The following is a 23,959-nucleotide window of genomic DNA, read 5'->3' as shown; positions in this document are numbered from 1 at the left end:
AGTTTGGCTCTCCCACAATTAATTTTTCCCCTAGATCTGTAACATCTGTGAGCCTTAAAGGTCCAAATCCCCAATCCTTTGACCACATTCTCTTGCGTAGTGCCTCTCTTCTCTGTACCCACCTCAGTCAACCCTCCCTTTTCTGTGCTTTTTGGTGGTTTCATTTTAACTGTTTAGGTCCCATTCTTTGGAATTTTCACCATAAAACATCTCCTTATCCTCTTTTAAAATCCTTCACCTAAGCTAAGCTCTAAAGTATATGATCACCTTCATTATCCTCATGTTTACCCACCCACATTTATACAACATTTTTAAAATATGAAATAACATGTTACAGAAGTCTAAGTCATTGTTGTCATCAAACTTCTACATTACCTACACCTTTAAATGTAAAAGGAATCAATGATATAGAGAAGAAAGAAGTGCAGGAGAAAGTAATTGTGAAAGCAAATAACTTACCCATAATGTCCTCCTAAGTTCTGCATCTGGTAACTCAGTTGCTAATTTTAGATTTTCAAAACTAATCTTTTCTCTCGGTCTTTGGTTCCAGGCAAACAGTACTGCCAGCTGAAATGTGGTAACCTCTAAATCGTACTGGCCAACTTCATTTTTAAAAGTTATCTGTTTTGGGGAGGGGGAGGTGTGAAGATGTGGAAATTATTCCATTATACTTCAGCAGAAAAAGACTGCGTATTCCAGCTATTCTAATTATAGACAAGATAAATTAAATTGATATGGTAATAATAAAGACAAGTTGCATGATATTGAACAATTTTTGTAATTTTTAAAAATCTTGCATGCAAATTTAGCTTCCTAGGAAAATTTCATGACATTACTGGTTTACAGTCAACAATAACCAACTAGACTATTACAACACTAATCATCTACACTCTGATTAAAATATGAACAACAGATAAAGTTTGTATAAAATGTCAAAATAGTAAAGGTTCATTGGAAAACTCCTAGAGGTTGTTTTGTCCAGTCTTTCCTGTTTGACATTTTTGATTGCATCAGGTACAGTATTCCTTCAAATTAGTCATGGGACATGGGCATCACTGGCTGGCTAAGCTGCCTTCTTAAACCACTGTAGTCTAAGTGCTCACAACACCATTAGGGAGGGATTTTTATGATTTTGACTCAGGGACCATGAGGGGATGGCAATATATTTCAAAGTCAGGATGGTAAGTAGCTTGGAGGGGAACTTGAAGATGGTGGTGTTCCCATATATCTGCTGTTCTTGTCCTTCTCGATGGTAGTGGTCATGAGTTTTTACAAGGTGCTGTCTAAGGATCTCTGGTGAATTTCCACAATGCACCTTGCAGCTGGCACACACTGCTGTTGCTGATCATTAGTGGTGAGGAAGTGGAAGCAGAGTTAATCAAGTGGGCTGTTTTGTCCTGGATGGTGTCAACCTTGTTGAGTATTGTTGGAGCTCCATCCATCCAGCAAAGTGGGGAGTATTCCATTAGAGTCCTGACTTATGGATGGTAGTCAGGCTTTGGACAGTCAGACAGTGAGTTACTTGCAACAGTAATCCTGGTTTCTGACCTGCTTTGTAGTCACTGTATTTATATGGCAAGTCCAGTTCAGTTTCTGGTCAATGATAACCCTAGGATGTTGACAGTGGAGGATTCAGTGACGTTAACACCATTGAATGTCAAGGGGCGGTGGTTACATTATCTCCTACTGGAGGTGGTCATTGTGTGGCGTGATTGTGACTTGCCACATGTCAGCCCAAACCTGGATACTGTCTAGATCATGTTGCATTTGAAAACCCCACGAGATTGGAGAGATATTGAATGAAAACTTCGTCAGTTTTTACTGTGGAGAAAGAAATGGAGACTAAGGAAGGCAGAGAAATAAACTTTGTTTTAAAAACAGTTCACATTACAGAAGAGGAAGTTCAGGAGATCTGAGAAAATATAAGAAGGTGGATAAATCTCCAGGACCTGATTTAATGCATCCCAGAACATTGTGGGAAGGAAGAGAGGAAATTATGAAATCCCTTGCAGAAATATTGGCATCATCTATAACTAGGGGTGAGGGGCCTGATCACTGGAGGGTGGGTAATGTTGTACCTTTGCTTAAGAAGCGAGCAACCTTGTGAGGAGAAAGCGTGGGTCCTGTGAGTCTGACTTCTGTTGTGGATAAATTGTTGCAGGTGATTATAAAAGATAGAAGTCGTGGACATTTAGAGAAGCAAAAATTGATTAAAGACAGTCAGCATGGTTTTGTGGGAGGAAAATTGTGTCTCACAAACTCGATTGAGTTTTTGCAGAAGTTACCAAAAAGATTGATGATGGCATAGTAGTAGACATTGTTTATTTAGATTTGAGTAAGGCCTTTGACAAGGGTCCGCATAGTAGACTAATTAAAGTTAGGTCACATAGGATTTAAGGTGAGCTTGCCGATTGGATATATAATTGGCTTAACAGCACAAGACGGAGAGTAATGGTGGAGGGTTGCTTTTAGGACTGGAGACATGTGACCAGTGGTGTTCCACAAGAATCGGTCTGGGTACTGCTTTGTTTGGCATCTATGATTTGGATGAGAATCTAGAAGGCATGGTTAATAAGTTTGCAGACGACACCAAAGTTGGTGGTATTGTAGACAATGAAGAAGGTTTTCTTCATTGGAAGGTGTGAGTTATAAAAAAAGACTGGATACACTGGAACATTTTTTCACTGGACTGTAGGAAGCTGAGAGGCGATCTGATCGAAGTTTGTAAAATAATGAGAGGCAAAGATAGAGTTAATGGTAGTTGTCATTCCCCTAAGATGGGGGATTTCAAGACTCGGCATGCTTTTAAGGTGAGAGGAGGGAGATTTAAAAAGACAAAAAAAGGCATTTTTAAAAAAATAGAGTGTGGTTCGCATGTGGAGTGAACTTCCTGAGGATATGAGCACAATTACAAGATTTAAAAGACATTTGGATAGATACATGAACAGGAAAGGTTTGGAGGGATATGAGCCAGGAATAGGTAGGTGAGACCAGTTTAGTTTGGGATTATGTTGGCATGGACTGATTGGACCAAAGGATCTGTTTCCACTCTGCCTGATACTTTGGACTGCTTCAGTATCTGAAAAGTCACTAATGGGGCTGAACATTCTGTCATCATCAGCAAACATGCCCACTTTATGATGGATGGGACATCGTTGATGAAGCAGCTGAAGATGATCACTACAAGTACACCATCCTGAGGAACTCCTGTAGAGATTTCCTGGAGCCAATGTGACTGACCTTTAACAACCACAACCATCATCCTATGTGCCAGGTATGACTCCTACCAGTGGAGAGTTTGCCCCCTGATACCCATTGATTTCAGTTTTGCTCAGGCTCCTCAATGTCAAAGCTTGCCATTCTCACCTCACCTCTGAAATTGAGTGCTTATGCCCATGTTTGAACCAAGGCTGTAATGAGATCTGGAGCTAAGTGGCTCTGGCAGAACCCAAACTGCATCAGTGCGCAGGTTACTGTTGAGTGAGTGCTGCTTGATAGCACTGTTGATGACACCTTCCATCACTTTGCTGGTGACTGAGAGTAAACTGACATGGTAGCAATTGGTCAGATTGGATATGTCCTGCTTTTTGTATACAGGATAGACCCCTGCAAATGTCCACATTGTTATGTAGATGCTAACATAAGTATATTGGAAGAGCTTGACTAGGGAAGTGAAAAACTCGAGCATAACTCTTCAGTTGTTACCAGGTCAGAATGCTGTCAGGCTCATAGCCTTTGTAGTGTCTCTAACCCCATCTCTTGGTTTCATGTGGTGTGAATCAAATTGTTTGAAGACTGGCATCTGTGATGCTGGGGACCACTGCAGGAGGCAAAGATGGATCATCCATTCGGCACTTCTGGCTGACGTTTGCTGTCAATGCTTCAGTTTTATTCTTTGCAGTCTTGGTTTGGGCTCCTCCATCACTGAGGATAGGATATTTGTAGTGCTTCCTCCTCCTCCACCTGTGAGGTTTTTTTAAACTGTTCATGACCATTCACGATTGAATGCGGCAGGACTACAGACCTTAGATCTAGTCCGTTGGCTGTGGGATTGCTTAGCTCTATCACTTTCTACTTATGCTGCTTGGCATCAAGTAGTCCTGTTTGGTGGCTTCACCAGGTTTCGATACAATTTTATCACTGCTAGCTGCCCTCCAGTACCTCGAATATTTCTGGCAAACACTTCCTCATTGGAGTCTTGGGGGAACACAACAAAGCCTAATCTTACCAACAAACGCTCTCTCAGCACTCCCAGTAGCAGCCACTGACTAACAATCTAGCAACCAGCTCTGACATATGATCAAAATGTAAAGGAGGTGGAATCAAAGAAATAGCATTTAAAAATCTGCAATACAAACATAATTTCTCTCACTTCGATTAAGCTCACTAAGAAGCTTGCTCTTAAATGTATTTTATTTACATCTATTCAAGACAAATACGTTTTACCAAAAAGCTTAAAAGTAACAACAGCATTGCACTAATTAAAACATAAGATTAATTCAACTTCATACCAGGTGCGGGCTGGCAATTTTATAAAGCTGTTCACAAGATTGCTTATTCATTTAACTTATTACCAGAATGTAAATAACATCACTTGCTGACTGACATTTTTTGTCAATATGGAGGTTAGGTTTAGCAAACTAAACAAAAGCTGTCTAAGTTAGTCATCATCTAATGGTCACATATTAAGATTAATAACATCCTTTTACTTACAATTCCATTCGACATGAGGTGATGCCAGTGCAGCTTTCTACCACTGTGGTTTTTTTTGTAGAATTCTTCCACCTCAGGGATGAGGTCTTCTAGTTCAGTTGGCAGCGAAACAAATACTTTCTCTGAACTTCGTGACCAGGCACCAGCATTTAAAATTTTGATATTCACAGAATCCGCTAAATGGCATTAACAGTTATAATTTAGTCGGATAGCCTTTCTAATAAGTATCTCTCATACTCTATTAGAATTTCATTACTAGGAATAACAGATTTTTGATTCTATGTTAAATTTAATCTGCAAAGACACAATCATCCTCTTTAAACATGTTAAGCCTCAAAATAAAGCCACATTAACTTATTTTTAAAAAACACAGTAATCACTGGTGACACAGTATTCAAAAGAATGCTCTCCCACAAAGTTTAAAGAAAATACCTGGTAAGGCCAACTTATTGTTTTTGTGCATTTCTTTGAAGACCTGGTTCAGGTCTTCAGACACTTTTATGTCCTGGAACATTCTGGCCAACTTGTTCACATAGTCAGCAGGCATACCTACTTCCTAAAACACACAATTATGTTTTTTTTAAAATAAGTTCTATTTTATAAAATACACAATGCTAACAAATACAATGAAAAAGAACACATGCACTTTACTAGTCAAAATAAATGCGTCAATCTACTGAACCAGTTTTAAAACATGTAAATCCAAAAGTATGATTCAATATATAAAACATATCCTCAATTTGGGAGTTTTAGGTTTCACAGAATGTATAAATCATTTATTTCAATAATTGAATTCTCCATTCAAGATTAATGACATCACCAGTTCGAAAAAACACTTGCCAGAGTGGTAAGCTCCATGCCTGTGAAGAGCCAAAGCGCGAGCCAGAGCCAGAGCCAGAGAACAAGTCAGAGCAAAAATACCATTGGACGGACCCCATCACCTAAAATCCATCAAGGCACATACACAATAGATGTGCATCACTTTAAACATTAAAGCATTACAGACCAGCCAGTTTAATTCCAGTGGTGGGTACCTTTTTGAAACAATTCGTTGGGAAAGAATTAATAAGGAAAAGTGTTGGTTCACTAGGAAGAGTTAACAGATTTCCTAATGGACTAAGATGTTTAACTCCATCTGGAGATCTTGAAGAGGCAACAACAGGTAATTGAGAAGGGGTAAAGTTATTTATGTGGTATAAACGGACCTCCAAAGCCAGTCAACACAATGTCATTCAATAGCCTTGAGACTGAAAATCTATAAGATAGTGGTAACATGCTTACAACATTGGTTGAGAGATAGGAAATAAAGAGCAATAATTAATGGATATTTTTTGGTTGGAGGAAGATTTGTAGTTGAGCGCCCCAGGAGTTGATTTTGGGACTTTTGATTTTCCTCATAGACATTAATGATCTAGATCCTGATAGGAATGGGACAACTTCAAAGTTTGCAGATAATACAGAACTTGGAAACAATGTAAACTGTGAGCAGAGTGTAAAAATACAAAGATCATTGATAAGTTGATGAGTGGGCAGACAAAGATTGATATGAGGAAGCACAAGGAAAAATAGAATATGGGATAGAATAAAGGGCAATCCTAAAGGGTGTGGATGAACGCAAAGGAACCTGAATTTATATGTGCATAAATCATTAGAGGTGACAGGAGTTAGGATTTAACAAAGCACATTGTATCCTAGACTTCATAAAAAGAGAATATAAAATACAGGTATACGGAGATTATACTGAACTAGGATAATACTTCAGCTAAGGTATAAGTAGTCTATCATTCAGAATTCAGGATGTCACTCTTTGGGAAAGTGAGAATGGCAAAGACATTTGAGAGAATGGTTGCAAGGATGAGAAATTTCATTTATGAAGATAGTGGAAGAAACTGGTACTGTTTTCCCTGGAGAAGAAAAAGGTCAAGAGGAGATTTGATGGAAGCTTACAAAATTATCAGGGGCAGGACAGAGTAGACACAAAGAAACTGTTGCCTTTTATAAAAGGATTGAGAGTGAGAAGGCATAGATGTACAATAATATGCAAAAGCAGCAAATGTCCAAAATAAAACCTTTTTCACATAGTGAGCAGTTAAGGTTTGGAATGCTTGCTTGGAAGTCTGGTGGAGACAGTTCAATTGAGGTATTCAACAAGTCTTTGGACGATTATTTAAGTAGAAATAATATCAAAATTATGGGGAAAAGGCGGAAGAATGATTCCGAGTCTCAATGCTCAGACAGCCAGTGTAGACACAATGGGCCAAATTATAATCTGCATTATAATAATTGTTTTATGCATCGCATACTTCAATGCATAATCTAATGAAGGCCCACCAATGAAAGTTATCTTGTGACAACATAATATTCAGAAAGCATGCTAAAAACAGTTTGTAGTGCAGGCAAGCATGCTTTAAACATTTTAACAGTCAAGGACAAGGGAAAGTTATACAGTGCATTAAAATTCATCCTTATTGTACCCTATTAAAGTCTTACATTACATTTTTAATGCACCTATTTTCTCTCTTTACTCTGTCCAAGATATTTGTAATAGTTAAGTTAGTCTTAACATCAACTTTTAATGTGCTTTTCATTTTAGTCCTGACAAATTATTCAGGCTTGTTGGGTCTATATATTTAAAATCTGATTGAAGATTTGTAGCTCGGGTGTCTGTTGTTGTGGTTCTGCTCGCCGAGCTGGAAGTTTTTGCTACAAACGTTTCGTTCCCTGGCTAGGGAACATCATCAGTGCTGTTGGAGCCTCGTGTGAAGCGCTGCTTTGATGTTTCTTCCGGTATTTGTATTGGTTTGTTCTTGCCGCTTCCGGGTGTCAGTTTCAGCTGCAGTGATTTGTATGTGGGGTCCAGGTCGATGTGTCTGTTGATGGATGTTCTTGCCGTTTCCGGGTGTCAGTTTCAGCTGTAGTGGTTTGTATATGGTGTCCAGGTCAATGTGTCTGTTGATGGAGTTTGGGGATGAATGCCATGCTTCTAGGAATTCTCTGGCTGGCTTGTCCTATGATAGTGGTGTTTTCCCAGTCAAATTCATGTTGCTGGTTGTCTGAGTGTATGGCTACTAGAGATAGCTGGTCGTGTCGTTTTGTGGCTAGCTGATGTTCATGGATGCGGATTGTTAGCTGTCTTCCTGTTTGTCCTATATAGTGTTTTGTGCAGTCCTTGCATGGTATTTTGTAAACTACATTAGTTTGGCTCATGCTGGGTATTGGGTCCTTTGTTCTAGTGAGTTGTTGTCTGAGCGTGGATGTTGGCTTGTGTGCTGTTATGAGTCCTAAGGGTCACAGTAGTCTGGCTGTCAGTTCTGAGACGCTCCTGACGTATGGTAGAGTGGCTGGTCCTTTTGGTTGTGGCATGTCCTCGTTCCTCGGTCTATCTCTTAGGCATCTGGTGATAAAGTTGCGTGGGTATCCGTTTTTGGCGAATATCTTGTATAGATGTTCCTCTTCCTCTTTTCGCAGTTCTGGTGTACTGCAGTGTGTTGTGGCCCTTTTGAATAGTGTCCTGATGCAGCTTCGTTTGTGTGTGTTGGGGTGGTTACTTTCATAGTTTAAGACTTGGTCTGTGTGTGTTGGTTTCCTGTGTACCCTTGTGGTGAATTCTCCGTTGGGTGTTCTCTCTACTAACACGTCTGGGAATGGGAGTTGGCTATCCTTTTCCTCTTCTCGCGTGAATCGGATTCCTGTGAGTGTGGCGTTGATGATTCGGTGTGTTTTTTCTATATCTGTGTTTTTGATGATTACAAAGGTGTCATCAACATATTGTATGTTGTATGACACCTTTGTAATCATCAAAAACACAGATATAGAAAAAACACACCGAATCATCAACGCCACACTCACAGGAATCCGATTCACATGAGAAGAGGAAAAGGATAGCCAACTCCCATTCCTAGATGTGTTAGTAGAGAGAACACCCAACGGAGAATTCACCACAAGGGTACACAGGAAACCAACACACACAGACCAAGTCTTAAACTATGAAAGTAACCACCCCAACACACACAAACGAAGTTGCATCAGGACACTATTCAAAAGGGCCACAACACACTGCAGTACACCAGAACTGCGAAAAGAGGAAGAGGAACATCTATACAAGGTATTCGCCAAAAACGGATACCCACGCAACTTTATCACCAGATGCCTAAGAGATAGACCGAGGAACGAGGACATGCCACAACCAAAAGGACCAGCCACTCTACCATACGTCAGGAGCGTCTCAGAACTGACAGCCAGACTACTGCGACCCTTAGGACTCATAACAGCACACAAGCCAACATCCACGCTCAGACAACAACTCACTAGAACAAAGGACCCAATACCCAGCATGAGCCAAACTAACGTAGTTTACAAAATACCATGCAAGGACTGCACAAAACACTATATAGGACAAACAGGAAGACAGCTAACAATCCGCATCCATGAACATCAGCTAGCCACAAAACGACACGACCAGCTATCTCTAGTAGCCATACACTCAGACAACCAGCAACATGAATTTGACTGGGAAAACACCACTATCATAGGACAAGCCAGACAGAGAACAGCCAGAGAATTCCTAGAAGCATGGCATTCATCCCCAAACTCCATCAACAGACACATTGAGCTGGACACCATATACAAACCACTACAGCTGAAACTGACACCCGGAAACGGCAAGAACATCCATCAACAGACACATCGACCTGGACCCCACATACAAATCACTGCAGCTGAAACTGACACCCGGAAGCGGCAAGAACAAACCAATACAAATACCGGAAGAAACATCAAAGCAGCGCTTCACACGAGGCTCCAACAGCACTGATGATGTTCCCTAGCCAGGGAACGAAACGTTTGTAGCAAAAACTTCCAGCTCGGCGAGCAGTCTATATATTTATGCAGTTCAGAAAAATGCTTAATTTGTAATCACTTTTGTTAGAAAATTGAAGTTCTTTAATCTTTCAGAATAATACATGCTCTCTTTCACTTCAGCCTGATTTGTGTCGGCTTTTAACTACCTTTAATGCTTGCATGTAGTGTGTCAACTCTACTCAGTTGCTAGTACTCTCACCCAGGAGACCAACCTTCCATCCCATAATGAGGTTCAAAAGCAATTCCTGGGAACATATGACAAATTAGCTAAAAGGAGAAACAAATAGGGAATTGTTTAATTGTTTGGGTGGGCTAGAGGAGCAGTACTGAACAGAGTGACCCATAAATCATTGTTGGTAGAACTACATAAAAAAGGACAAATCCAACCCAGCCAATTACTGCTCCATCAGTCTACTCTTGATCATCAGTAAAAACTGATGACAGATGGCATCAACAGTACTATCAAAAGGCAAGCACCTGTTCAGCAACAACCTGCTCAGTGATGCCAAATTTGGGTTCCATCAGGGTAACCCAGCTCCTGACCTCATTTCAGCTTTGGTTCAAACATGACAAAAGCACTGAATTCCAGGTTTAAAGATAATGTGCTGCATCATCTATCTCTGATACTCTTCAGGTTACTTGGCACTTTTATGTTTAATTGGTATTGTGAGGTAGAAACTACATAAGCAACAATAATCCATGTAGGACTTAACACCTTTCTCTTCAACCTTATATAAATAAGGTAACCACGTTTTACTTTAATTATTGCAGTTTAGTTTCCAAGGTTTCAATTTTACCACTCACTATGGGAGTCCTTTATTTAGAGAGCACTTACTGAGTGTGAATTGATATCTGTCCCAATTTATTTGCTTGAGTTTATATCTTTAAGCTTCTCTTAATTTTGTTAAAAGTGATCTTCCAGATTCAATTTCCCAAAATCATTTATCATCTAACATTGAAGGTTGAAAGCTTTCTATAGTCTTTTCTCATAACTCAATCTTTTTAACATATTAGATCAAGCCTTGCAGCTGTGTCTCATCATCAGTACTTTAATGCAAGCCTTGTGGCTATTCTGCACCTCTTGCTGACATGTGATCTAATTGAATGATGGGACAAGCTCAAGGATAAAAATGGCTGCCTTCTTGAACTGCTGCAATCCATCTACTGTGGGTTGACCCACAATGTCATTAAAGAGGGGATTCCAGGATTTTGACCCAGCAACATATTTCCTAGTCAGGACGGTGAAGGACTTGGAGGGGAACTTGGTGGTGTTCCCGTGTACTTGCCGCCTTTGTGTTAGCAAGAGGTGCAGCTACAAAGCTTGCCCTAACATGTTAAAAAGTTTGAGTTATGAGCAAAGACTGCAGAAGACTTTCAACTTTCAATGTAAGACAATAAATGATTTTGGATAAGAAAATCCAGAAGATTACTTTTAACTAAGTTAAGAGAAGAGTAAAGATAGAAATACAAGCAAATAAATTTGGGACAGATATTAATTCCCTTAGTGAATAATAAAGTCAAAACTTTGGAAACTAAGCTGCAATAATTAAAGTAGAACGTGGTTACCATATAAACTAAAGATATTTATATAAGGTCAGAGAGAAAGATGTTAAGTGATATAGTGATTATTGTAGCGTGTATAGTTTCTACTTTAGAATACTGATTAGAATATTGAAACTAAATATCTTCCAACCCAACCAATACACAAGCAAACCAATTTTCTCCAATTTGTTACACAATCCCAAGATTTATTTGGGAGCTTCACTAGTAGCCAATCATGTGAAAACTTGTCAAATACTTTTTGTAAGGCTGGGTACAGCTTATTGTAGAACTTTCCACAGCCCAATCAAGTTACTGCCTCAAAAGAAACATAGAAGATCTGTACTCATCACCATTGTTATATATTGTGCACGTTCAAGGGATATCCTAATGAATTTAGATCCATACAGGTAAACTGGTACATCTCAGTAAACCAGAATTAAATTAATCTTAAATGTACATTACAAAGTACTGCAAAATAAAAGATATTCTATCAAAGGTTTTCACTTTGCACTCAAAGGAAAATCAATGTAAAGGGAAATTCTTATATTGTATAAAAACATGCTCATTGGTTGATAAGTGAACCCTGACAGTTAGAGGCTTTGTCATGGAGTACACAAATTCGATGAAGAAAAGCTTTGACAAAATGCATCTTTTTCAGCAATACTCAAGCTCTGTACAACCAAATGACTACACATATTAGAAAGGCGTTTTGCTGTACAATTATTCAATAATTCAAAAGGATCACAATACTATACTGGACAATGGGATCGTTATACAGCAAAGCTAGGTTAGACTCCAGAGGTTACCTACAAATGTAATAGATAATCTGTAACATTGGATGAAACGTATATCCTAAGGATGAGAAGATTTAATTGGCCATTGGAAAAACTAATTTGTCATGCAAATCCACTTTGGCTCATCAAATAAAGAAAACAAAACCTTGATTTTGCAATGAAACTTGGGAAAAATAATGTTGATCAAGGAATAAATGCCAGGCAGGAAGGTGAGTGATGTACATGGCGGAGGATGTCAAAGAAAATGAATTGGCATTCCTTCGATTCAAATCTTATCTTGTTTAATTATTAATGTGCCCCATATTTCATTGAATTTAAAATAAACTCAACAGCTACCCACCAAGTAGTTTATGATAGCTGAGAGATAGGAGAAAGTCCTCTTGTCCTTGATTAAATGCAGTTTAAACTTGACCAACAAAGTTATTTCCAGAACTGTGAATAAGGCCACATCTTATTTGGTTATTTACTTACCACAATCATAATTGAATCTACACAACAGAGATTCCATGAAGAAGATTGTATCATTTTCAAGGGAGAGGAAGCATTACAAAAAAACCTAATTTTTACATTTACTCACCCTAAGCCATTCCACCATATTTTCTTCTATTTCACTGTCAGCTGAAATGTCCAGGATTAAGCGTCTTGTCAGATGAGCTTTATGGTACCGCATAAAGACATCTTTGTTTTGCACATACTTCAGTACAAGTAACTGTTAAAAGTAATGTATGAGAATTCAAGCAATGTTTCCAATTGATTTTTCATTTCTTGTCAAGAAATACAATGTCTTGAACCTCGCTCCTCTTCTCAGAGAACAGTGTCGGTCAAATTGAAATTTAGCCCACTCTTGCCAAAAGTGGTTAAAAAAAAATAAAAAAAACTTATTCAAGATGGTCATTGAAGAAAAAAATCCTTGCCCACGTGTCTTAACGTAGCTTAAAAACAGACTTAAGTAGCTCAACACAAAACTAATGAATATTCTGCAAGGTAGAAATCAACATTGTTAATTTGATACTCCAGAACAACAAAGTATACTTTAAGGTAACATTTATCATTAATTTATCAAGTTTGACAGTGCCTCAGGTGCAGACCCAGGATCCTTTTAAACTGGGAACCTCACCAACCAAACTGGACACCACTGAAACTGTTACAGCATAATTAGTTAAATATTAGGTAGTAGATGTACTGGTTTCTTTTGAAACTTAATGATTCTATAGACAGAAACATCTATATATTAACACTCTAGATTTAAAAGAAAATCAAAACATCGATAGAGTCATAGAGATGTACAGCACAGAAATAGCCTCTTCGGTTCAACCCATTCTGCATCCGTATGGCTAGTTCTTCCTGTATTCCATGAGATCTAACCTTGCTAACCAGTCTCCCATGAGGAATCTTGTCAAATGCCTTACTGAAGTCCATATAGATCACATCTACCGCTCTGCCCTCAGCAACCCTTTGTTACTTCTTCAAGAAACTTAATCAAGTTTGTGAGACATGATTTCCCACGCACAAAGGCATGTTGACTATCCCTAATCAGTCTTTGTCTTTCCAAATAAATGTACATCCTGCCCCTCAGGATTCCCTCTGACAACTTGCCCACCACCAACATCAGGCTCACTGGTCTATAATTCCCTGGCTTGTCCTTACCACCCTTCTTAAACAATGGCACCACGTTAGCCAACCTTCAGTCTTCGTGCACCTCACCTGTGACTATCGATGATACAAGTATCTCAGCAAGAGGCCCAGCAATCACTTCCCTAGCTTCCGACAGAGTTCTCAGGCACACCTGATCAGGTCCTGGGGAGTTTTCCACTTTTATGTGTTTCAAGACATTGAACATTTCGTCCTCTGTAATATGGACATTTTTCAAGATGTCACTATCTATTTTCCGACATTCTATATCTTCCATGTCCTTTTCCACAGTAAACACTAATGCAAAATACTTGTTTAGTATCTCCCCCATCTTCTGCAGCTCCACAGGCCGCCTCACTTAAATTTGAGGGGCCCTATTCTCTCCTTAGTTACCCTTTTGTCCTTAATACTTGAAGGGGAAAGTATCTCTCTGGGAAAAGTTTGGGAAGTGGGACTAACTGGATAGCTCTTTCAAAAAGTTGGCACAGCCAGAATGGACACAATAGCTTCATTCTGTGCTTTGTAATTATGATTTTAGTTCATGCAACTGATCTTGCTTCTATTGGCATGGTTGTATCTTGCCATGTCAGGCTTACATTGGTAGTAAAGATTTGCAGGAAATAGCTTACAAGATTTAAGATGGTGATTGTTAGAAAGAAAAGAGAGGACATGAGAAATTTATGTTTTTAAACCCAGAGCGATGTGGGTGTTTGGAAGTCATTGCCCAGTTTGGTGGCTGAGATGGAAACCTTCCGCTCATTTAAAAGGAACCTGGGTCTGCACTTGACACACTGTTCACCTACAATGCTACAGACCAGGTGCTTGAAAGTGGGATTATAACGGGTGGCTAGTTTATTCAGCCAGCACAGAGACAATGGGCTGAATGAATCTTTCTGTGCTATAATCTTTTTATAGTGTTGTGACAAAATGGAAGTTTTGGATTCACCTGGATTTAAAGTGGGAGTTTTAACCAACAATTCAAAGCAGATGTCACAGCTTCACGAAAAGCTAATCAAAATGCATTCTTCAAAACAGGCAAAGCACTTTGTTGTGCTAATATCTTGTCTGAAAAATCCAGAGATGATACATAAAAGACATTCCTTATAATCCAACTGGATTAGAACACTTTTGATAATTAAAAACAATGAAGTGCTTGGATCAAACATCAACTGAATACAGCCAACAGCTATTGTTAAGATATTGAGTATAAAAATCTAGCACAGTGTGCTTTAATTTGCTTTACTATAAAATTCAAGGCAAATTCAACATTAAAACTGCACATAGATGATTCTTTTTTTAAAAAAGAGCCACTTGAATTGTCACCTGGATTTAAAGTTTTCAGTTTCCAGAAAATTACATTGTGTCACTGTGAAAAAATTTAGATTGCTAGATAAACCAATAGCCAGAGTTAAAACTATAGTGTGCCAGAAACATACATACCACTTCTTTAAGCTTTGCTTCTATTTCTTCTGAAGTAAGCTTCTTGCTGAGTGGTGTTTTTCTTAGTAACATGTCACAGTAATTTGCTAGTAGCTCTGGGCACTTAGATTCAGGTTGAGTTTTCAACCCAACTCTAAATTAAAAGAACAAAATAAAATATTTAAGTATTTTGCAAGTAACAATCCAAATTCACAATTATAAACACTGAAATGGAGTAAGATTTGGTTTTCCACTAACAATGTGGATATTGTATCCTGTGATTAGCAGCTGAGCATATGCAATATTACAACAGTTGCTAATAATTTGTTTGTTTTATCCCTGTGATGCATCATGACCATGGTCGTAGCCACAGTGCACAGGCAAGGAAAGCTTGGTGCTTCAAGAAACGCAAAGACCAAATTGAAGGATTTCAAGCAAGGAGTTATTGAAGAGATAGGCACACAGCACAATTATGATAACATTGACAAGACCTTAGAAAGGAAAAGGTCATTAGGAATAGGGCGTAAGTTAGAAAAAGGTTAGTTGTTCAAGAGATCATATGGATGAACTGTGGGCTTTGTCCAAAAATGGATTCTGAAAGGAGCAGGATAGTACCTACTCAAAAAGAGCCATGAATGATGAGGGAGCAGGAGATGGGTCTCTTGGAAGAGTCGTTTTTGAGAAGAGAAAATGACTACATTTCTGAAAACAATATATTTAATCTACTTCTTTTTCATTCTAAAATATCCTGCATCCTTAACTCATATGACAGAACCAACTCTACTGCTAAAGCAGATGAAGCATAAATGAAGAGTTTGTGCCAAATGTTAATAATCTTGTGGTTAGCTAAGGAGATGGCAAAAGTTATTAAATGTGGCACAGATTGCACCTCACTCACCTATAGCCCACTAAAACTTTTGCTCGATGCAAATTAGTTGATGTACGAAGGAGGTTACTGCTTAAAACTATGTTGTCCAAGCCCTAGCTCCAATGCTCTGAATATTATTTCTATCATATTCCATTCTACTTCCTTGCAATTCATTTGAATGTTCTTTACTTCATGGTACATGAAAAAAAGATTAGCTTTTGCAACGGATCTCACCAGTCAATATATTGTTCAGTGGGCACAAATCCTTAGACAATATTCTCAAATTAGACTTTTTGATTTCTATCAGTGTATGATCTGATTTTATTATTATTCAATAATCCTTACAGAAAATTGAAGCTTTCAAAATCAATTCAATTCTGCCCTTTTGTGTATTCTTAATTTTAAAATCAATCTACCTTGGGGGTCATAACATCACCAACATGGCTGTAGGCTCTGAAATTCCGTCCCTAAACATTCCCATCTCTCTACTTTTGCCCCCATTAAGGCAGTCCCTAAAACTTACCACTTTGACCAAGCTTTTGGTCACTTATCACAATATCTCTTGAGCTTCAAAATTAAATTGTGTTCGGTAACAATTCTATGAAACGCCTTGGATATTTACTAAGTTAAAGGCACACTGCAAGTAGATGCTGTTGAGCTCAATTACAAGGCATAGCCACATGGGTTGGGTCCTAAATGGGATCTTCATGTTAATGGAATTCTACCCATTGAAATGAGCATCTTCAGGCCATGTTGAGTAAGAAAGGAATTGGAAGAGAAAAGCTCTAATCTTTAGGGTGATTATTCGAAGAACAAAAAGATGTATAACTTGCACTAAATAATGATATTTTTCAAATTGTTCCGTTATGCTATCAATGAAATATTTTTAACAGCCTTTACATTTTATAAAATTGTTATTTGGAATAATATTGTACAAAGATCTCACCCTTTCTGCTTCAATGGTAGTTCAAGTTTAAATATGGTAGCATCATTCACAACTGCTTTATATGCCTGTTTGGGAGACATTTTTTAAATAAGACAAAATTATCAAAATGCAGCATAGCAAGTTTTCAATAATTTTGCAACCTAACAAAGACAACACAGAACAATAAAAATATTACAAGTTATGCAACTTGTCTAGGTGACATCCTCAGTGGCACTCACCCACAGATTTAATAAGCACATCGACCTGGACCCAATGTACCAACCACTGCAGCGGACAGCTGAAACTGACAACCGGAAGCGGCAGATTCAAATCAATATAAATGCCGGAGGAAAGATCACAGAAGCGCTTCACAGGAGGCTCCCAAGCACTGAGGATATCACCTAGACAGGGGATGAAACGTCTGCAACACAAATTCCCAGCTCGGCGAACAGAACCACAACAACTTGTGAAAGAACTTTTATGTGCATGCAATTTGTATTGTAAACCCAGAATTCTGTGAAAATGATAGCACATGAGGAACACAGTTCTAAGGGCTTCTTATATGACCGTTCCAAAACAAGAGTTATATTCAATACTACCTAACAACAGCAGACAGATTTGTTGCAAATTTATCAACAGGTCACTCAAAACAGTTTGAGGTCACTGTAAAGCAGGTTCAAGTTCACAATTAGCTGGAGAGAAAAAAAAGCAGTGCTGCCCAACATGAAGTCGGCTTGGTCTTCAAGCTGTACTGCCGGGGATGCAACTGTGTAAAGGACTCCGAGAAGGCCAGATAGTGGTTGGATATCTCTCAGCTGTTACAATTCGCAAAGAAGCTCCGGTAGTTATTAAGTGTTGGATTCAGGGCTCTGGATAAGTCTTGGGAACTAAGGAGGCTCAGAAAGTGTGCCATTTTATTGGTCAGTACAGCTGATAGTGTGGGTTGGAAAGCCCACAGCAGTATTTTGAGCTGCGCCAAACTTACTGAACTGCAGTTTCCAGAATCAAGGAAAGGGTAAATTTGGGAAAGGAGAGTGATTGACCTTAACAAGAACAGTCATCGATGAAATCCATGATAAAACAGCTTGTGAGAGGGAGTTTCAATGCTAGGCCATAAAGAATTGTTATCCCTTGTGAAGCTTGGATTTGATAACCCATCGTGTCATTAACATCAGGAGGGAGTTACTCAAAATCCTATAGGATCCACCTTGATAGCATTTGCTAATGTCCACTGCAGGCTGTTAGATCAGAGTCTCCTATCCATATTAGTACATGTTAGTTTTGGGCATCAAAATATAAGTTGCACATGTACTGGCATTATATTTCTGCTCTAACCTCGTAAAGTTTATTGTTGTTTGTTCAAGACCATGAAACCGTATGGCTTTATTTCTTTCTAAGTCCCCTGGATCTTACATTTGGTTAATTTAAAAATAAAAGTTATGGTTCCTAGCCAGACTGTAAAAAATTTGGTGGTCTGGTCTTGGATCGTAACAAACTACATCCAATGTTTGAACCATTCAACACCTGGTCAAAATTAATATTAGCACTTTGCCTCAAGGATACAAATACCTTTTTTAAAAGAACTGTAAGTGAGCTTTCAAAAATATTCCAATCTGAAAATTATCTAAATCCTCAATATCAAAGCAAATATCCACTTACTTTGTCTCTAGCAGTAAGAAAACGAGGGTCATCTTGAAATGCCTCTTTTACCAACTTACTAAATCGATTAAACAATGTAAGCAACTGCTCAACATATTTTTCAGAATCCTGTGAGAGAAAAATATGATTTGCTTTATGTTAAAAAACACAATACACAGAAAAACCCCAGGACCAGGAGCAGAAGGAGGTAAATGAGCCCCCCAAACCTGCTTCTCTCTTCAACACAAAATTGTGGTTTGTCTGATTTGTAGCTTCAGCCCCACTTCTTTTTTCATCTCCATAACAATGTACTTCCTTGACAACCTAATCTCTAAATAAACCTTGAACATACTCAATGGCCTCTGGAAAGGAGAATGCCACAGACCACTGACTCCCAGCAGTTTTGGGGAGGAGAAAAATCGCTGTGGCCTCAAATCCTTCTTTTAACTTGCTAAAGCTTACAATAAATGTCAACATTCAAATCACTGTCCTACCTGTACAACTTGAATTACAAAGGTTGATGTGTGTACCACTATTCCCAGATCCTCCTTTAAAGTAGAGCTTTGCAGTCTCCCTTTTTTTAATGTACTTCTTTTTTAATCTTCCTGGAGTAGGCAAGTCATACATACCACACTCGATCTGCCAAAAGTTTGCCCATTTATCCTATATAAATCCTTTTAGCTCTCTTAATAACTGCATTCATTAGCAAATTTAGCTACGAGAGATATGGTCCCTTCATCCAAGTCATTAACATAGATTGTAAATAGCTCAGGTCTCAGACTAATTCTTGTGGCACACCATAAGCTACTGCTTGTTAACGTCAAAATGACCCATTTGCCCCTACTCTTTGCTTCCAACCAATCTTCAATCTATGCTAATACATTAGCAGTCACATCATGAGTTCTTATTCTGCCAAGTAATTTTTGGTATGGCAATTTATCAAATCAGTTTTTCTCAAGAGCATACACTACTATTTGATCTTCATCCTGCTGATACTTTATCAATTTGTCAATTTATCTACAACACTAAATGAAATGGAAGCTTGGCACATGGTCTTTCAAGAAATAACTTAATTCAGTTACGAAAATTGAATTAGGAGTAGTTTTTGGGTGGCATGGTGGCTCAGTGGTTAGCACTGCTGCCTCACAGTGCCGTGGACCCGGGTTCAATTCCAACACAGGGAAACCATCTGTGTGAGGTTTGCACAATCTCCCCTTGTCTGTGTGAGTTTCCTCCGGGTGCTCTGGTTTCCTCCCACAGTCCATGTTTGGGAAAGCAAATCTTAGCAGGACTTATACACTTAATGGTAAGGTCCTAGAGAGTGTTGCTGAACAAAGAGACCTTGGAGTGCAGGTTCATAGATCCTTCAAAGTGGAGTCGCAGGTAGATAGGGTAGTGAAGAAGGCATTTGATATGCTTCCCTTTATTGGACAGAGTATTGAGTACAGGAGTTCGGAGGTCATGTTGCGGATGTACAGGACATTGGTCAGGCCACTGTTAGAATATTGCGTGCAATTCTGGTCTCCTTCCTATTGGGTCTGGATGGGATATTCTTCAGAAGGGCGGTGTGGACTTGTTGGGCTGAAGGGTTTGTTGCACACAGTAGGAGTTCTAATTATAGCAGTTTTTAAAGTTTCAGGTTTTGCAGTTTATCAGGAGTGAAATATTGGAGTAGGAGTTCTACTGATATTTTTCTGCTCTTCTATAATCACTTTATATAAAGGATTTTCATATCTTTAAACCAAGAAACAGAAAGAAATAAATCACTCCAACTTTTCTAATATATCCCAGGGCATTGTGGGAGGTTAGGAAGGAAAAAGCAGAGAACGTTGAAGAAGTATTTGCACAATCTATATCTACAGGTGAGGTGCCAGATGACAAGAGTGGTTACTCATCATGTCATTAAGAAGGGACATAAGGAAAAGCCAAGGAACTACAGAACTGAGAATGTGAGTTTGTTGGTGGTGGTGATTTTTAAAGATGATATTTATATGCATTTGAGGAGGCAAGGAATGATTAGGGATAGTCAGCAAGGTTTTGTGCAAGGGAAATAACGTCTCACAAACTTGGTTAAGTTTTTTTTGAAGAAGTAACAAAGAAGATTGATGAGGGCAAAGCAGTAGATATTGTTTACTTAGAGTTTAGTAAAGCCTTTGACAACGTTTTGCACAATTGACTATTTAGCAAAGACAGATCATGGGATTCAGGATGAGCTAACCATTTGGATACAATATTGACTTGACAGCAGGAGACAATGATTATTGAGGATTGTTTTTCAGACAGGATGCCTGTGACCAGCAGTGTTCCACAGGGATCAGTGCTGGGCACTCTTTTTTTATTTTTAAACATGATTTAGATGAGAATATAGAAGGCATGGTTCGTAAGTTGCACACAACTAACTTGGTGTTATAGCATACAGTAAAGATTATCTTACAAAGAAATCTTGATCAATTGGGTCAATGGGCTGAAGAAAGGCTTATGGAGTTTAATTTGGATAAATGTGAGGTACTGCATTTTGTTTACAAAAAACAAGGGTAGAACTTAAAAAGAGAGCCGTGGGTAGTACTTTCAAACAGAGAGTCTAAGGGTTCAGATACATAATTCTTTGAAAAGTTTGTATCTTCTGGTAAAGATATTTAGCATGCTTACCTTCAATGCTCAGGGCATTAACTACAAAAGTTTGGACATTATGTGAAAATTGTATGGGATGTTGGTGAGGCCTATTCTGGAACACTATCCCGCTCTGTTCGCCCAGTTATAGGAGGGATATTGTTAAGCTGGAGGGGTGCAGAAGAGATTTAGCAGGATGTTTCTGGGACTGGAGGGTTTGAGTTATAAGGAGAGGCTGGGACCTTTTCCACTGGAGGAGGTTGAGGGTGGCGTTATAGAGGCTTATAAAATGATGAGGGATATAGATACGATGAATGGCAGGTGTTTTTTCTCCAAGGGTGGGAAATTCCAAGACTAGGTGAGAGCAGAAAGATGGAAAAAAAATACATGAGGGGCAATTTTGTTTTAAATACAGAGTGGCTCATATATGGAATGAACTTCCGGAGGAAGTGGTTGATGCAGGTACAGTTACAATGTTTAAAAGTTATGAATAGGAAAAATTTGGAAGGTTATGGTTCAAGCGCACGCAGGTGGGACTAGTTTAGTTTGGGAGTATGGTCAGAAGAACTGGTTGAACCAAAGTGTTTGTTTCTGTGCTGTCTGATTGTATAATTCCATGAACTGTTACTCAGAATACCTCCACCTAATTTATAAGGTAAGATCACAATATAACTTTATTGTGGTTGAATAGGCTTCTCAATGTGTTTTACAGGTTCTTCGAAATTTGCAAGTGAAAGCTGATAATTCAATTTTCTATCCAAATCTTAGGCCAGTGTGTATTTAGAAAATCCTGACAAAACCAAGCAAACACCAAATCAGCTCAAGTGACTCCTAAGTATCTCCCAGAGGTCACCTTAATTTGTTGAGAATGATCTGAGTGTGTATTTTTGGGCCCATACAGTGCATAGGGAAAGTGAGGAACATTAGTTAAAAGGCACCTTTAAATACTTACAGTAGTGATAGTCTCTGCAGCTGCTACCATATCTGCCAATCCAGCACTAATAATGTGCTCTTCCAAATCTTTTAACATTGGCTCAATTCCATTTGGAACTTTATCCATCAATGTAAACATCAAATGTAGTTCTGCAGAAATGAACAAACACATCAACATCTAACAGAACATCTAACTTCATTATTTGTGGCCTTGTAGACCTTGTTCATTTATTGCTTCTGTCTTCCAACCTATCATAAATTTTCCTTTTGTCCTTGTCCCACTGAACCCTATTACATTTTTAAATTTTCCCCTGTTCTGAAAATAAATAATTGCTCTGAAATTTAACTCATTTCTCTTGTCAGAGTATTTCCAGCATTTCCTGTTCTTATTTCAGATTTCCAGCATCTGCAATGTTTTGACCTCAACCCAAAATCAGTTCTGAAGGGTCACTGGACCTGAAATACTATCTTGGCTTTATCTCCACAGACAGAGTTTTTCCAGTAATTTCAGTTGTTCTTTCAGATTACCAACTTGATACATATATAGCTAGTTAAGAAATATTCTAGATCAGTATTCCACATGGCTAATAATGCTAGGTCATTGGCTGAAATCATTAATTCTAAAATAAATAAAAAGTGAATAAACATTCTTATATACGCAGAATATAGACAAATCCAGACATTTTAAAACTTTTATTAAGATTACTAGATCTGCATATAAATTACTTACACATTTTTAAATACTAGCTTCATAGTTCACTATCACATTTTGTTTTTAAATAGAGTTTGCTCAATTTATGAAGAAATAAAAATTCCACAACTTGCCGTAACTACTAAATCACTGTCTGAAATGATTTGGAGATGCCGGTGTACAAAGTTTAAAATCGCACAACAGCAGATTGTAGTCCAACAGGTTGAATTGGAAGCACACTAGTTTTCGGAGCACCACTCCTTTATCAGGTGGAGGACACAATTGTAAGGCACAGAATTTATTGCAAAACTTTACAGTGTGATGTAACTGAAATTATACATTGAAAAATACCATGATTGTCTGTTGAGTCTTTCATCTGTTCGAATACCATGATAGTTTCACTTCTTTCATGTGTAAATCACGAAACCTTTTTTTAAAAGTTGCATTCTCAGTTTAGCTGTAACAATTGGTGTTAACTAGACAGTATGTTTAAGGTGTTAGCCCCCTGTGTTCTTTGTCTTTGCCATGATGCTTAGACTGATTGTAATCTAAAAAGTGGGAAATTCATGCAGTTTTTGAGCAAAGTACAATGTAACTCTGCAACAATAAATTCACCCCACAAAATATATATATATGTGTGCACTTGTGCGTATGTTTGTCTGGGTTGGGGGGTTGAGTGTATGAGAAAGAGTGTATTTATGTGTATATATGAGAGTGTAGAATGTCTTAAGTCTGTGAGGAGGTGCATGTGATAGTGTGGGAGTGTGTGTCTGTAAGGGTTTGTATGTGCGTGTCTGCGTATATTCAAGTCCGTGTGTATGCGTGTGTATAGGAGTGCCTGTGTGCGCGTGCGAGTGTCTAGTGCAATGGTGGTCACTTGTAGTGTGACATGAACCCAAGGTCCCAGTTGAGGCCCTCTCTTTGGGTATGGAACTTAACTATCAGCCTCTGTTCGGCCACTTTTCGCTGCTGCCTGTCCCGAAGTCTGCCTTGAAGGATGGTCACCCGAAGGTCCGAGGTCGGATGTCCTGGACCGCTGAAGTGTTCTCCAACTGGGAGGGAACACTCCCGTCTGTTGATTGTTGTGCGGTGCCTATTCATCCATTGTCATAGCCTTTGCTCGGTTTCCCCAATGTACCATGCCTAAGGGCATTCTTGCCTGCAATGTATGAGATAGTCAACGTTGGCTGAGTCACATGAGTACCTGCCACGTAGATGATGGGAGGTGTCCCCACGTGTAATGGTGTATCCATGTCCACACACTGACAAGTCTTGCAGCATCTACCGTGACAGGGTTGTATGGAGTTGTCCTGAAAGCCGGGCAGCTTGCTACG

At 38.7% G+C, this 23,959-nt stretch overlaps 1 protein-coding gene across 1 annotated transcript in view; it reads right to left on the bottom strand.

Annotated features, from left to right (window-relative positions):
• The window catches only part of LOC132816452 (cullin-5), an 80,561-nt gene that overhangs the window by 16,121 nt on the left and 40,481 nt on the right, over positions 1–23,959 (bottom strand). The window contains exons 9-16 of the mRNA XM_060826055.1: positions 21,954–22,084; positions 18,413–18,520; positions 16,775–16,839; positions 14,982–15,114; positions 12,487–12,618; positions 5,146–5,269; positions 4,714–4,889; positions 460–621 (exon numbers count right to left, since the gene is read on the bottom strand). Of these exons, the coding sequence (XP_060682038.1) occupies positions 460–621; positions 4,714–4,889; positions 5,146–5,269; positions 12,487–12,618; positions 14,982–15,114; positions 16,775–16,839; positions 18,413–18,520; positions 21,954–22,084 (1,031 nt within the window). The remainder of the gene's footprint in view (positions 1–459; positions 622–4,713; positions 4,890–5,145; positions 5,270–12,486; positions 12,619–14,981; positions 15,115–16,774; positions 16,840–18,412; positions 18,521–21,953; positions 22,085–23,959) is intronic.

This window comes from Hemiscyllium ocellatum, chromosome 6 (assembly GCF_020745735.1).
Source record: "Hemiscyllium ocellatum isolate sHemOce1 chromosome 6, sHemOce1.pat.X.cur, whole genome shotgun sequence".
Taxonomy (NCBI): domain Eukaryota; kingdom Metazoa; phylum Chordata; class Chondrichthyes; order Orectolobiformes; family Hemiscylliidae; genus Hemiscyllium; species Hemiscyllium ocellatum.
Note: the sequence above shows the minus strand (reverse complement) of the source record. Positions and strands in the feature narration are given on the sequence as shown.